Source organism: Natator depressus, chromosome 10 (assembly GCF_965152275.1).
Source record: "Natator depressus isolate rNatDep1 chromosome 10, rNatDep2.hap1, whole genome shotgun sequence".
NCBI classification, from domain to species: Eukaryota; Metazoa; Chordata; order Testudines; family Cheloniidae; genus Natator; species Natator depressus.
The window spans coordinates 19,814,723-19,831,004 of NC_134243.1; the positions used below are offsets into that span (position 1 = coordinate 19,814,723).

The following is a 16,282-nucleotide window of genomic DNA, read 5'->3' on the forward strand; positions in this document are numbered from 1 at the left end:
CAGAGAGGGTCAGGAGTGAATGGATATAGTGAGAAAGGGAAACATTTTTTTCAGTGCAAATATATAAGGTTAATCAGTAAATTGTGTTCTTGTGTTCATTTGAGATAATTATTGGCAAGCCCTAAAGGCCAGCCAATCCATAAGCCAGGGTCTAGAAAGGTGACCCCAAGGCAGGTATATAGGCTCCTAATGAAAGCAAGGCACTGCAGTCCAATGATGCTATCTTGTTGGGGATGATCCCTGCTACCTGTTTATTCTGACAGACTGCTTCTGCTCCAGGTTGCTCTTGTTTCTGACTGGCTTCGGTCTGTGCTTGCTCCTGCTCCAGCATCTATTCCAGCCACAGCTCATCAGCTGTCCTGCCACTAGGACACTGGATTGGGTATCAGGAGATATGAGTTCTGCTACCAGCACTGCCACTGAGCTGCAATGTGGTGTTAGACAAGTCATTGTTATGACTCGCCAGAAAACAGAAATCCCCCTCTGTGAAAATCTTCATGTTTTGAAAAACATGTTTTTCCATGTTTCCCAAATCAGGACGAAAAGTTACAAGTGCAAAATTTTCATGGGAAGGGATTTCCAGAAAAATATCGTTTGGGTACAATTACAGGGGAATTTTTTGGGTACCTCCCTGAAAGGCTCTTAGCAACTTCACTTTCCCCCTGCAGGCAGAAAGAGAAATTGACAAGAGCCTTCAAGACAGGCTGCCAGAGGCTGAGCACCCATGCTCTCCACCTGGCTACTAGCTACTTTTCCTCAGGCAGAAAGTGAAATTGACAAGAGCTTCCAGGTGGGCAGATGAGGAGCCATCATTTCAATTTTCCTAATGGAAAATCAAATTTTCTGCAAAATTGAAATCTTTTGGCAAAATGAAAAATTTCAGTCTTACAAAAGGGCCATTTTCTGTTGGAAAATCATTCCAACAGAAAATTCCTGACCAGCTCTAGTCACTGTATCTCTATTTCCCCTGACACTCTTTGTCTTGTCTATGTAAAATGTAAGCCCTTCAAGGCAGGGACTGTCTCTTGCTGCATGTTTGCACAGTACCTAGCACAATAGCTGTACTGTGATATTAATAATAAAACATTCATTAGTTCAAAACCTTTGCTAAATTTTCAATCTAGAAATCCCTCCATGGCACCATTTAGAGTTTATTTTCCTAATCTCCTTAAGAAGAGCATTTTTCAGTAAGGGCACAGTTCCATTAGAATAATGGCAAAACTCCCATTCACTTAATATGGGAATGTGATCAGGCCTCAGATAAGATGGAGCAACCTATATGACATCTCTGCCTCTTCCATTGTAATTTGGTACACACAGCAACATCAAAATATCAACTCTGATCAAAGTCAGGCACTAGAATTATTCCATTATAGTGGAGCTAAATAAAACTATTTTTTACCCAAATTTCAAAAGTCAGTGTAATCAATATTGTCCTAGTTAATCAGACAAAAACAGAGCCAATTTATCATGACTAGATTGTCTGTCTGAAAATGATCGTTTCTGTTGAAGGATAGATTTGGCTGTCACATGCTAAAATTCTTGTAAATATGAGGGCTTAGGAGAGAGATAGTTCAAAGGAATAAAACAAATATAGTTAAGACAAAACTCCCTAGGGCTAAAACTGAGCAAGTGGAGCAGTGATGGGAAAGCTAGAGGCTAATTCTAGCCAATACATTTCCTTAGAGAATTCAAAGTTTTTATGAGCAGAAAACAAAGCTTCACATTAAATCAAGAATTTTTGTTTTCAGTCGTGGAGTTGTGGAACTGAGCTCAGAGAAACATCGAAAGTCCCTGGGATACATCTACAGTGTGATGCATTCAATATATCTTGTTCATTGACCAAATTTATAAGGGCTCCTAATACTTCTAAAAAATCCAGACATTTGAAAAGAGTTGTTTATTACAGCTTAATGATTTGCCCAAGAGCTCCAGCTGCATTTCCCACTGGAAATTTCTGCAATAAATCCACATCTTTAAAAAATGGGATAAAGGCATTTTGAAAGTTGGCTTTCAGAGATAATGAAATTCTGTAAATCTGAGCCTGGAAAATCATTATTCCTTGGAGAACTGTAAGTTACAGTTTGCCAGTGAAAGAGGAAATAAACAATTTGTAATGCACAACAAGGCTACTTTGTTTTTCACGAGAAGTATTTTTAGTTTTTTATGAAAATAATATCTTTTACTCAAAAAATTAAGTGTGCATGTTATCTTCAAATTCTGTCGGTGCTTCAAAGATTCCTCATTGTTATCTAAAATGGGCATGGGATGGCAGAATACTTGGGCATAATGTCAATGAACGCTTAATCTTAACATGTGCAGCAGAAATAAGAGAGGATATTTAAAACTGACGACTGCTGGACCATGCTGCAATGAGCCTCCTTCTCCCATCATGGAAGGTACAGAGCAGCCGCCACTATGCCACTATGTTACATCAATTTGGAATAAATGGGCCCGAAGAGTCAGCAGTGTTAGCATGATTCTGTCAGTGTCCAACATTAAACAGCATTGTGAAGAATGGCCATTTTTCCTGCTTTTGAACAACAGACAGGAGGGGAAGAAGAAACAGGATAGTAAAGGTGGAGAAAATACAGCTTTTGTTAATGGAGAATTCCCAGCAGCAGGTCAGTCACAGACGGGTGCTCTGGATTGGCAAGTCTGCCACAACAGCACTGCTCTGAGCTCTAGCTTATTTCCTGGTCTGGGGTGTCATCTGGTTGATTTGGCCCCTCTCCTACTGGTCTGTCTCAGGCTGGGCAGAGCTGGCTAGAGCTGGATGGGCTGTCTCATCTGATTGTGCTGGTGCCATGTGCTACAATTGACCTCAAGATCAAATCAGATGGAAAGCCAAGAGAGTGAGAAGATAGGAGGAAAAGAGTGGGGAAGGAAGGGGAAATAATCAGGATCTCACGTGTCTCTGGTTTATGGAGTAGTGATGACCACGTGACCCTGAGGAAGTACCAAGGTCTGGACTTGAAGTTGATGTGGTAACCTTCTGGGGCCACAGGTGAAAGACGATGTCCCTGGAGGGGAGTGAGATGGAGACCTACAGGCCTTTTCCCTCCTCCAGGAATTTCCTGCCAGTTCACAGGTCCTCAGACCCAAAAGTCTCTTTTTAAGAGCTCTGAAAAGGGACTTAATGGAAAGAATAGTCCATCCTCTCATTATTTGTTCACCATCAGACCTAACTTCTGAAATATCACAAAAACCCATTAACTTCCAGTACAACACTCTTCTTGTTTACCAGATATGGTCTCAACACAGTCTTTGAATTATATCAGTAAAGACCTTTGTTTAGACTAACTTCGTCTTTCTGTTTTTCACTTTTACTAATTTTTATAAACAATCTTATGTAACAGTCGCAGTTGGACTTTTGTTACCTTTTTCTATCACCATTTGTTAATACAGATGACTGAACCATTCATAAGCTTTCGTCCACTTTCGTCACTTGGACTCATCACTAGAGCAGGCCTGCTATGCTTCAATTGTTACAACACCACCATCTTCTCTATCTCCAGGTGAAGAGCCATCAGTGGGATCAGAACACATGGATCCACTTATGGAAGGCCAGATGTGAAAGGGGAGAGGGCTGTGGGAGCAAGCTCACATGCGGATTGTCCCCCCACCCCACACTTTTGGGGATCTGCTGACAAGTAAATGCAGATTGAGTGTTAGGGCTGGGTCCTACAGTCCTTATTCAGCTATCTCCTTTTACTAAAAGCCTGCTCCTGTTCCCATTTAAGTCAATGCAGCTATGTCCATTGAAACCAATGAGAGCAGGAGCTGGCCCATACACAGCACAGTCAAAATATATATGAAAGGCATGACGATTGCTTTAGTCCATGTTTCTCTAGGCTGGGAAAATCCCAGTGCTAGCGTTTAGTTCTGTGCAAAGGTCAACAGCCCTATATTTATTAATCCTATTGCCTGCTCTTAATACTCAAATATTCTGTAGTGAATTTGCCAACAGCTGGCACTGCTGGAAATAAATGCTCAATAGATAAATATGCAAATATGACTCTGAGAAAGGATTGCTGGGTGGTACATTGTTCACAGTGTGCTAAGGTCTAAGAAAGAACTGCTGTTTATTAAACTTTACTTAATTAATATTTTGTAATTTAAGCTGTGGGAGGGTGTTTCTAGGAAAAAGTAGTCCTAAGTATAAGCAAACCTCTCATTTAAACTTCTGTTTAGCTACAGGAATACAAGTAAGAGAAGGTCATTCTTACTTGTTATCCATGCAGCATTCACAATCCTTTGCAAAGGTTACCTTAAAATAAGCTCTGCTTGAATTATTCCCCATTGGGTACTATTCATCCCATACATGTGTTAACAAAAAATTGGAGGAATTGTTTGGCGCAAAAGTAGCTGAGATAATGTCAAGAAGAAAAAGAAGAAGAAACATGAAATGTGGAAAGGTTCTTATCCCACTGAGAAATGCTGCTATTTGTCTCTCGGGCTCGGAGAGGGGAAAATGTAGATATGATCAGCTTCCTATTTTATGACTGACCTGCTGTTTCATTTCTGGCAAGGTTTTTTCTTCCCTTTTACCTTGTTTGCTAGCTGTGAAGTTTTTCTCACAGTGATAGGTGGAAAAATATAAGGATGAAAGATACTATAGGTCCTGTACATACTTCTGGCGTCATTGTACTTATTGGCTTATATGAGGCATGTTTGTACATATAAGCAACAATTGTGAATCAATGTTTTTCTGGAAGTCTATTTAAGAGTTTTTAATAACTTATGCTTTGGCCCCAGGTGCTTAAAATAGGAGCAGCAGCTTTGGTAAGACAGTGTTTAAAGTGTGTCCCTCAGCAAACCAGCTCAATTTTAAAAAATTGTTTTTTGCTGGCACTGTAAACCTTTCTCTTCCTCCATCTTTCATATAAGCATTGCCTGAGTGGCCAAAATCCCAGGTGTACCACAGCAGTGCTTGGCAGACTGGAGATGTATGTGGCAACAATGACTTTCTGCCACCTCTCCTTCCCCTCACATGTATGATCCGCGGGACAGTCAGGGAACCACTTCAGTCTGATAAAACTTAGAGCAACCTCAGTCCTGCTCTAAGTAGAGCTCTTGTGTAACAGCTCCACCACCTCACCAGTGGGCATTACATCAGCAAGGATAGTTGCAGTGTGTGTGCCAGCCACAGCTTTCCTACTCCAAAATATCCCCTACACTAAGGGACCAAGAGGATTGAGTTCAAAGGGGGAGGGAACCTCTCTCTCCACTTAGGGGAGAGTTTGTGCTGCCAGAACCCCCCATTCAGGATTACAATTATGCTCTGTAAATCAAGATGGGCTACTGAGTTCCAGACAACTTCACTTTCAGCAGGCATACAAGGGGGCAAGATTTTTCCTTTCAGCCCTGATTCTCTGTGACCTTGCACCTTGCCAAGTCATTTCCACCTGTACAAAGTGAGTGCAAGGCTGATTTAAAACTTTTCTGACCGCAGTACCAATTTTATACTGTTGTATATAATTTGATTAAAAAAATAAAAGGCTAATTTTCTTTATTCGTTTCTAGGCATTTCACCCTTCCTCGGAGTTTCCAGCTCATTGCTGAATTCAACAAGGCTGTTGTAACCAGCCCTCACTCACTGTGGCACTCTGTCTCCTTCTAGTGGTGTCTAGTGCACATATGGAAGCTGCTACAATCTTGGCTGACAAAGATTAGTCTTTTAGCATCGGCAGTAGACACTCATATATTTAGATGCAGAAGTCTTAGGTTCAGTCCCCTCTACTGATGACCCACACAGGGACATGGCATTACACTAAGCTGCAGAACTTACTTAGGGAACCTTACTGTGGAATCTATATCCAGTGTACACAGTGTTCACAGAATCATGAATACATTGATGCATTATCCCAGAGCCTACCAAGGGAAAGCAAATCTGCTGCATTTAATAATACAGCATGGGGTTAACAGGACAAATTGCTATGGTAAAGAAAACATCTCAGTCAACACACACATTCTTATTAAAATATCTCATGTCATTACAGGAACGGTTTGCTTCATTGAATTCTAGTATCCACTGGACACAATCCTAATTACCATTACTGTGTTTTTTATTTAAGATGAAATGAAAATGCAAACATGAGCTTCAGCTCCACCTGAGGTTGTTAATTTTTATTTAAGCCATTCTAGGTGGGCTGTATTGTTCCTTTTGAAAGACTCATGGAAGATTTCATATCTAATTATAACTTCTTAGCCAAAGTTCTGCCCCAGACAAAATTATGTTCATCTGAATGATACAAGGCCATTTCATTACTTTATTAAAAGAAGAGTAGCCATGTTCGGTAAACCCCTACCCTTCTAATAGTTCCCATGTACTGCAGTGGAACTAATCTCATTTTCTGGACCAAAACCCTCTGCCATCCCCCTCAGCAACCAGATTACCTCTGCCTACAGTAGATTCATGGGTGAGGGAGAGGTAAACCCTGCAAAGATTTCATTGTGAAGTGAAAGATCAGTGACTAGGAACAGGCAAAGAGAATTTCAAGTTCTTTGGTTCTGTGTGTGAGTGTGTGGCACTGATTTTGCACTCATGCTTATGTCAGCAATTGCACAATCCTTTAAAAAAGTTTATTAGAGAATGAATAAAGGTTGTTCAAAAGGTGGTAAAAATAACATACCCCCCACCCTTAGCTGCTGAGTAACATTATGTTGACTGACAGATTCACAGAATTCAGAGTAGCAGCCATGTTAGTCTGTATCCACAAAAAGAAAAGGAGTACTTGTGGCACCTTAGAGACTCACAAATTTATTTGAGCATAAGCTTTCGTGAGCTGCTGTAGCTCACGAAAGCTTATGCTCAAATAAATTTGTTAGTCTCTAAGGTGCCACAAGTACTCCTTTTCTTTTTGCAGATTTACAGAATGTATAGTCAGGTGAGGAATTGAAGGGTTAGCATGTATTGATCAGATGGGGTGTACAGTAAAATCAATGGGAATGGGCCAAATTCTGCTTTTGGTCACAGACACACTGGAGTCAACAGAGCATACCAAGGGCTTATCACAGAAGTAAATGCTTGTAGGGTCAAGCCCTAGGTTCCTTTTCTGGAATAAGATGGGGGCTCAGTATTTTGCAAAGTAACAGGAGGAGCAGCTGAGCTAAAATAACAAGGAGGCCAACCAGTTAAGTCCTTACTAAAACAAAGTTATCAATTGATTCTAGTGGGAGTTTTTACTGAGTAAGGACTCCAGGACTGCGCCCAAGGAGGATTCTACACATGCTTGGAGCAATGACGTTGTTGAGAATTTAGGATCAGGCCCTTAAAGATTCAGGTAAACATGGACTAGACCTTTTCCTCAGCCCTCTCTGAAAAGCCCCATACTTTCAGCTATTTTCTTAGGTTATAGCTTGGCTTATAGGGAGCAACAATTAATTAGTATCTCTAGGAAACACACAAAAACCCATATCCAAGGATTAATTTCTCATCAGACCACACCCAGGTGTTCCATATCTATCAACATTTTCCATTCTTCAGCACACTCTCCTTCACATAATGTGTCAACATAGTGTGTCAACAGTGGTTCTCATACGGTTTTCAAGGGACTGAAAGAATCTTGGAAGGGGCAGAAGGGGCAGATGAAATACAGCAAAGAATTTGAGAAAAATAGAGAGCAGAAGGAAGACCAAACAAAACCTGAGAGAAACTAAGGACATTAGAAAAGAGAGCAAAGTACAGGAAACATATGGAGAGGGATGGAAATGCCAGTGAGAGGGATTGTGCCTGGCTTGCAGTTGCAGGTATCTGGCCCATAGAAGGATTTCTGTTTTTCAAACCACTTTGTAAGGTTGGCATAGAAATTACCTGGAATTGCTACTAAATTCTGCAGCTCCTGTTTAAGGTTCATGATGTCCTTGCACAGCTGGATGTCATCCATCCTGCAGAAACAGAAAAAGCACATCAGGAATATACATACTTGTTACATTTATTTGTAGGTCCAGATAAACCACCTGTGAAACATGTACTACAGCCCTTTGCTTGGGGCTTCATGCATCTGCTTGAGGTATGGATATTTAGCCCATGCACCAAACTGCCATCAGTCACAGACACCTTTCAACAGTGTTGCAGAACAAATAACCTCCATTATGATGCCCTGCCAGGTGACCTCTCCTATCAGTGCTTTTTGTACCATGCAGATCTAATCTATATATTTTTATTGCCAAATTAGCTGCTTTTTCCTTTTCTGCTGCTCACCCTACCTCTAAAATGGGCACCTGCATATTTAATAAATCAGCAGTAGAACTGTGTCAAGGGCTACAGCAATAAGCAGGGCAATCCCCAGTTGCTACAGTTCAGCTAGCATTCACTGGGTAAAAGGGAGAGTGCAAGTATGAAAGAGAGACTGGTTCAGTGGTTAGACTACTAGCCTGGGACTTGGGACTTGAACTCATTGTTCTATTTTTTGTTTTCCCATTGACTTCTTCTGTGATGTTGGGAAGATCTCTCTGTGCCAGAGTTCCCCATCTGTTAAAATGCGAATAATAGTGTTTGTGGTGTGAAGATACAGATTGCAAGTTGCTCAGATAGTATAGTAATGGAGGTCATGTAAGTACAATAGGTAGAGAATAATGCAACATAACTAAGACCCAGTCCTGTGAGGTGCTGAGCATTCTCAGCTCCCATTGAAGTTGATATAGGGTGACCAGAGGGCAAGTGTTAAAAATCGGGTGTAGGGGAAAATAGGTGCCTATGTAAGAAAAAGCCCCCAAAATCGAGGCTGACCCTATAAAATCGGGACATCTGGTCACCCTAAGTTGATAGCACCTCAGAGGGAGGCATTCATCGTCATAGTAGAAGCAGTAATACAATGCAAATGTTGATGATCTAGTAATCATTGTAATCTAGCAATCTTCCCAGAAAATACTACATTTTAGATTAACATTTGGATTCAGCTTCATTAGCAGAACTGTGCTTATGCTCATGTACTGCAGCTGAGGGCTGTTTCTGGGGCTGCTGTTTCCAAATCACATTTCAAAGAAGAAAATGGATATAAAAGTTAACCTTTAAGATGCACTGTTCTGCTCAGGTGCCTTTCCCAGATCAGTGTTGCTAGCTCTGTCTGCACCCACCTACAGACTCCTTATTTCACATACTCCAGTTCCAGGAGTTGATTCTCCAAGTCAGCTGTATTTCTGCTGAATCTCTGCTACACACTCCATCCTTATTATTACATTGTTGCACAATACCTATTAGTCAAGCCTTCTGAATGTGACAGAGGATATTATAGCACAGGGAATTACAAGGGGACTTTGTGATAGAAGGCCCAGAACTGTAGCGGGCTCATATGAGAAACAGTCAGGGAGAGAGCAAAGGATAATAAAATCAAACTATAGAATTAAGTGTGTAGTGGGAAAGTAGGCATTTCTGTCACAAGCAAGATCTTAATCACAAATTGAGTCCACATCCTCCCTCAGGCCCCTACACTGAACACTTGCCTCCTTAGAGACCTATCCCTCAGCTGCTTTGCTCATGTTATTAAAACATGCTGATCCCTTTATTGCTTGGTGCTTTGCTTATCTCCATCTTGTCAGCTCCTTTGTTTATGTAAGAAGGGAGCAATGGCTATTCCTTCCAGTTCTGGTTTCTGTCCTCGCAGATGGTGTCAGTGGGATAATCTTCATTATGACCTCCCTCCTTTCTTCCCTATCAGTTCCAAATGCCCCTGTGCACCTCAGCCAGGAAGCAACACATCTTCCAGGATCTCTGCTTGTACAGTCTGCCAACAGGGTGAGAACCTTGCTCTTCCTAGATCATGATTAATCTTCACCCTGTGCCCTAATCACTAATTCACTATTATGTTTGTACCCAATACACAGAGAGGCAGAAACCTTCATGCTGAAGGATATTTTCTTCTCAGGTTCTCCACATTGTTCATGCTGATCATGAGCAAAGTCAGCTTCACTATGCTGAATGGTACTGAAATTACTTTTATCAATGAATAATCTTAAACACTATGCCTGTAGGAGACTCAGTAATAAAATGTGCTGGGGAGGAAGCAAAACACATAGATCCTTATCCATTTTGTATTTGTACAGTTTAGATGTTGTGTACTACTATAATATATTTGAATACAATAACTGTTCTCAGGAAGGAGACATTTTTCTTAGGAGGAAGATGTTCAGTATTGATCTGCTGTTTTCGGCTCGTGTCTACAGGCCAGATCCTCAGCTGGTGTAAAGTGGTGTAGTTCTAGTGCAATCAATTTATACCAGCTGAGGATCTGGCCCATAATATTTTCTTTTAAAAATTCTTCTTCCACCATATAAATTGGTCCCAATTTGGAAAACCTGGGCCAGAGAGGCGCTGGTCACAACTCCGCATTGTGCCAGTCTGACCCCCTCCACTCCAAAATGGAGTCCCAGAGGGTGATATTAATTGCTGTCCACCCTCATGGTTTCTTTCAAGGGATTTCAAATGTTGTTAGAGCCTGCTAAGATGTACTCCATCGATTAATCCCCAGGTCTTGCTGGCCACACCTCCTCTCTGGCCAGCATCGCCCAGTTTGGTGGCAGTGCTGGCCTCTTGTACTTTCCCCAGCCATAGAGGGAAGGTTATGGCCCCCATCACCACTGCAGCTTCTGCCTCCTAGGGCCGCCCATACAGCTTTAGCTGCCAACGGCCCCCACCAGTTCAGATCCTGCTTTCTTCACATACCATATTCCCAGCATATCTCTGTTGATTCATGAACTTTGTCATTCCTGCCTCATAGCTCTTTAGAGATAAGTAAATAACTCTCCATGGCAGAAATAGCCCTGTTACCATCTGAATTCGAAATGTCATGAGCAATTTGACCTTTCCAGAGCCGCAGCGCCTCAAGCTGGTGGGTTTTGGTGACTGATAAAAGCTAAACCTACTATCTGCACTGACTTTCTAAGCTCCTTCTAATATCTTTCCTCCCTTCGGTGTGAAACAACCTTTGTGACTCATCCACTCCACATACTGCCTAGCAAAAATCTGCCCAATTGTTCCCCCAACATGTTCCCCCTCTTGCATGGAAAGAGCCCCCCTGCAAGCTCTGCAGTAGCTCCAAAGGGAAGACCCAGTGGGAATTAATGCTGCTTCAAAAGCACCAACTCCCACTGGATTTCTCATTCAAAATCCACACAGTCAGCAAGGCATAATGAGAAAGAGAGAGAGAGAGAGACTGGTCTCCACCTCCAAACCATAGTGTACCACGTACACAGCTCCAGTGTGTAAGTGCTAGGATACAGCAATGATCGAAACACCTAAGACAGAAAGAAGAATATCTGCAGTGTCCCAGAGGGGGGGAATCTACACAGGAGCGGAAGCAATGTCCCTTTTTGCACCCCCACAGCTCTGCAGAGCAGAGTTCCCTCCACTCATGACAGCTGAGAGGACATTCTAATTCTCCTAATTATTACAACAGCTTTTGTATAAAAGGAACATATGCCCTACAAATAAATCCACGTGGTCACAAGGCAGATGAACAGGAAAAGACATATAAGTTTTTGTTTAGCTTATCTAAAAGGCCTGATCTGCTTCCCCAGCACCATTCTCTCTCATTTTGGAAAGTAACCAGGTAGATCAGGTCAATCAGGTTGTACGGAATCCAAAGTTCCTTTCCATCCAGTATGGTATGTATGGCATAGTATGGTATGGATGAAATTCCCAGCCCTGCTAATCTGTCTGCAAAGCAGTTTGAGATGTTTTATATGAAAGTTCCAATATATAAATAAATGTAACTGAATACAGCACAGTGTGTGTGGTATATGGTGCATTTTATCCAGTCCCCCTAAAGCACGATACAGTTTTGGTGCACCATACATTGCAGTAAAGACATCAGTAAACTGAAGAGCTATTACAGTTTCTCTGGTTTCCATAAGAGCTGAGCTTTAAATATCTGCACAGGCTCTAGGCACAGCAATGCTATCTATGTGAGTTACACGCATGATAAAGTGTTTCTTTTAATAACAGATGAAATTCATTCCTGAAGTAACTTCAGTGGAGCTACCCCAGGGATGAATCTGGGTGTGTACTTTAAAGCACTCCTGACACTCTTTTTATAATTCCTCTTCTGTTATTTAATGGCTTCTTTCAATAAATCCTGTACATGGTCAGAGATAGCACCTCTGCATAGCAAGAATTATCAACACTCTTGTGATTTTAAAATATATCTTCAAAAGCTAAAACCAGACAATCTTTGCCATGAACTATAAAATGGCACATAATGAATAAAAATGTGAGCATATGACTTTATAAACATGTTACAGCTTTAAAGAGCCCTGCAATAAGCTGGTCTAGTGACACAGCCCACTGATACATCCTGCCATGATCCATTTACTAGGAGAAGAATGCTCTGAGCCATAATGCAGTAGTTCCCATACTATCCACTGGTTTGATACACAGCCTGAGTCATCACTGCTCTCCACAGTGCTCGAGTGACAGAAAACAGTGACCACAGGGGAAATTCCATTAAATCATGTCTAACCAGTTCTCAATGTAAGGTGAAGATAGATGTCAGAGATGATTTTAAAAAAAGAGTAAAGAAATACAAGAAAAATAGAGAAGAAACATTTTTCATGTTAAAAAGAAAAAAGAAAAGGAGTACTTGTGGCACCTTAGAGACTAACCAGTTTATTTGAGCATGAGCTTTCGTGAGCTACAGCTCACTTCATCGGATGCATAGCATATTGTGGAAACTGCAGAAGACATTATATACACACAGAGACCATGAAACAAAACTTCCTCCCACCCCACTGTCCTGCTCGTAACAGCTTATCTAAAGTGATCATCAAGGGAGGGCCATTTCCAGCACAAATCCAGGTTTTCTCACCCTTCCCCCCGCCCCCCCCCACAGACACACATACAAACTCACTCTCCTGCTGGTAATAGCCCATCCCTCTTTGAAACCTCTCTTTATAATGCGCATGATAATCAAGGTGGGTCATTTCCAGCACTAATCCAGGTTTTCTCACCACTGCCACCCCCCCACACACACACCCACCCCCCTCCAAAAACCACACACACAAACTCACTCTCCTGCTGGCAATAGCTCATCTTACAATATGCACAGCAATAATCCAAGTTTAACCAGAACGTCTTGGGGGGTGGGGGTTGTAGGGAAAAAACAAGGGGAGATAGGCTACCTTGCATAATGACTTAGCCACTCCCAGTCTCTATTCAAGCCCAAATTAATAGTATCCACACCTACAAGATCTCTATCAAGCATTCTTACAACTACAATACCCACCTGCGGAAGTGAAGAAACAGATTGATAGAGCCAGAAGAGTTCCCAGAAGTCACCTACTACAGGACAGGCCTAACAAAGAAAATAACAGAACGCCACTAGCCGTCACCTTCAGCCCCCAACTAAAACCCCTCCAACGCATTATTAAGGATCTACAACCTATCCTGAAGGATGACCAAACACTCTCACAAATCTTGGGAGAAAGGCCAGTCCTTGCCTACAGACAGCCCCCCAACCTGAAGCGAATACTCACCAACAACCACATGCCACACAACAGAACCACTAACCCAGGAACCTATCCTTGCAACAAAGCCCGTTGCCAACTGTGCCCACATATCTATTCAGGGAACACCATCACAGGGCCTAACAACATCAGCCACACTATCAGAGGCTCGTTCACCTGCACATCCACCAATGTGATATATGCCATCATGTGCCAGCAATGCCCCTCTGCCATGTACATTGGTCAAACTGGACAGTCTCTACGTAAAAGACTAAATGGACACAAATCAGATGTTAAGAATTATAACATTCATAAACCAGTCGGAGAACACTTCAATCTCTCTGGTCACGCAATCACAGACATGAGGGTCGCTATCTTAAAGCAAAAAAACTTCAAATCCAGACTCCAGCGAGAAACTGCTGAATTGGAATTCATTTGCAAATTGGATACTATTAATTTGGGCTTGAATAGAGACTGGGAGTGGCTAAGTCATTATGCAAGGTAGCCTATCTCCCCTTGTTTTTTCCCTACAAACCCCCCCCCCCAAGACGTTCTGGTTAAACTTGGATTATTGCTGTGCACATTGTAAGATGAGCTATTGCCAGCAGGAGAGTGAGTTTGTGTGTGTGGTTTTTGGAGGGGGGTGTGGGGGGGGGGGTGGCGGTGGTGAGAAAACCTGGATTAGTGCTGGAAATGACCCACCTTGATTATCATGCGCATTATAAAGAGAGGTTTCAAAGAGGGATGGGCTATTACCAGCAGGAGAGTGAGTTTGTATGTGTGTCTGTGGGGGGGGCGGGGGGAAGGGTGAGAAAACCTGGATTTGTGCTGGAAATGGCCCTCCCTTGATGATCACTTTAGATAAGCTGTTACGAGCAGGACAGTGGGGTGGGAGGAAGTTTTGTTTCATGGTCTCTGTGTGTATATAATGTCTTCTGCAGTTTCCACAATATGCTATGCATCCGATGAAGTGAGCTGTAGCTCACGAAAGCTCATGCTCAAATAAACTGGTTAGTCTCTAAGGTGCCACAAGTACTCCTTTTCTTTTTTCTTTTTACGAATACAGACTAACATGGCTGTTACTCTGAAACCGTTTTTCATGTTTTGACTTTAAATATATTTTGCCAAGGAAGAGCATAGCTGTATTCCCTGATCCAATTCTAGATCTTGATTCCTGTGTTCTGCCTCTATACTTGTGCAGCACTGCTACTGGAAGTGCAGAATCCTGGAGTTAAGAGCCACTGTGCAGATGTGAGAGCAGAATTCTGCCTGAAGACTTTCCTGATAACAAAAAGATTGTAAAAAACTTAAAAGAGTTTTAAAAATGATTCATGCTTATTCTGTACTTGAGATTTTTTTTTCTACTTTAGCATTAGTTCATTCCAAACAGTTGAATATTATTTGACAGTCCTTTTGTGAGGTTTCTCCCAGAGGAGTAAGAAAGGCCTGTGCTTATAGTTTAAGATCCAGCTGTTATACAGAACTGTGCTCCATTGGGTGGTGAGGGGAGATGATAAAAGCTTGAGCAGATTCTGTGTTTCCCACTGTTTCCTTAACCGTAATGATCATCTAAAGGGAAAAAATGTCCTAAAGAGTTTTAATTATAATTAATGGTGGGTGAAGAGCAAACTGTTTAAAGATTGGAATAAATATTGAGAAGTTTTGGATCTCAGAGTTTCAGGTGATAGCATTGCTGAGCAACGGTGGTTATGTTGCCAAGTAGTGCTTAAGATTCAAAATTAGGTTCCATTTCAGTGGCTTGGTGACAAACTTCACCCCACCAAGCCATTGTTTAAGAAAAAGGAAGATCTTAGTTAAGGCACAAATCTGAGTTTTATTCGTAGCCTGCCACAGCCTTCCTATGTGATCTTGGGCAAATCACTTACCACCTCTGTTCCACAGTTTCCTCATCTGAAAAAAGGGGATAATAATACGTCCCTAACTCACAGAACTACATTAATTAATGTGTGCAAAGTGCTTTCCGATCCTCAGTCAGAAAGTGCTATCACAATATTAATTCATTTTTTCATTCAATGCTTATCTGACTTGTCCACCTGCATTACCAGGCAGGGAAACTGCGGGAACAGGATTTCTTGTGTAATTTCCATTGCTTCTTTCTACCATGAAAACAGCTTCTTTGGCCATTTCTACTCTCAGGCCTTGCTAGGTTCTGAGAATTCAAGGATGCAGCAAATTGGGAAATAGGGAAGCAGAGTTAACTGAGCTCTTTCAGTTTGCAGCAAAGTTTTGGTTCAAGTTTGAGTGGAGTTGAGGGGTGGGGAAAAGAGTTCCTTGTTGTACCCAACTTGGCTTCCCCAATCCTAGTTGCAGTAATCACACCCAGCTTTCGTGTGGTGCTATGTTTTCATTATCACAGAAGCAAATTAGTAAAAGTAAGCAAGATTCTCTAGACACACTGAACTGCCAGTTTCACACTAAAGCCATTTGAAGGTGACTACGCTGTTCACATAGGGCAGTTAGACACTTGAGCCACACATGGAAGAGCCATATTGTCAGCTTGCATGAATCAACGTAACTCCACCAACTTTAATAATGCTATGCTGATTTGCACCAGCTGAGAATCTGGCCCACGGCATTTATGCAGTGTTATTGTAGCCCTGTTGTCAGTTTCAGGATATTGGAGAGGCAAGGTGAGTGTGGTAATATCTTTTACTTCTGTTGGTGAGAGAGAAAAGCTTTCGAGCTACATGGAGCTGTTTCTCAGGTCTGGGTAAGGCATCTGTTCGATCTTTATTTAGCTTTGACACTCTAAATATCTTTCCCAGATCTGAGGAAGAGCTCTGTGTAGCTCAAAAACTTGTCTCTCTCACCAATAGAA

General features: G+C 41.8%; 1 protein-coding gene across 2 annotated transcripts in view; it reads right to left on the bottom strand.

Moving 5' to 3' along the window:
• The window catches only part of BMERB1 (bMERB domain containing 1), a 128,020-nt gene that overhangs the window by 11,824 nt on the left and 99,914 nt on the right, over positions 1 to 16,282 (bottom strand). For both annotated transcript variants that reach the window (XM_074965409.1, XM_074965407.1), the window contains exon 3: positions 7,817 to 7,890. In XM_074965409.1, the coding sequence (XP_074821510.1) occupies positions 7,817 to 7,890 (74 nt within the window). The remainder of the gene's footprint in view (positions 1 to 7,816; positions 7,891 to 16,282) is intronic.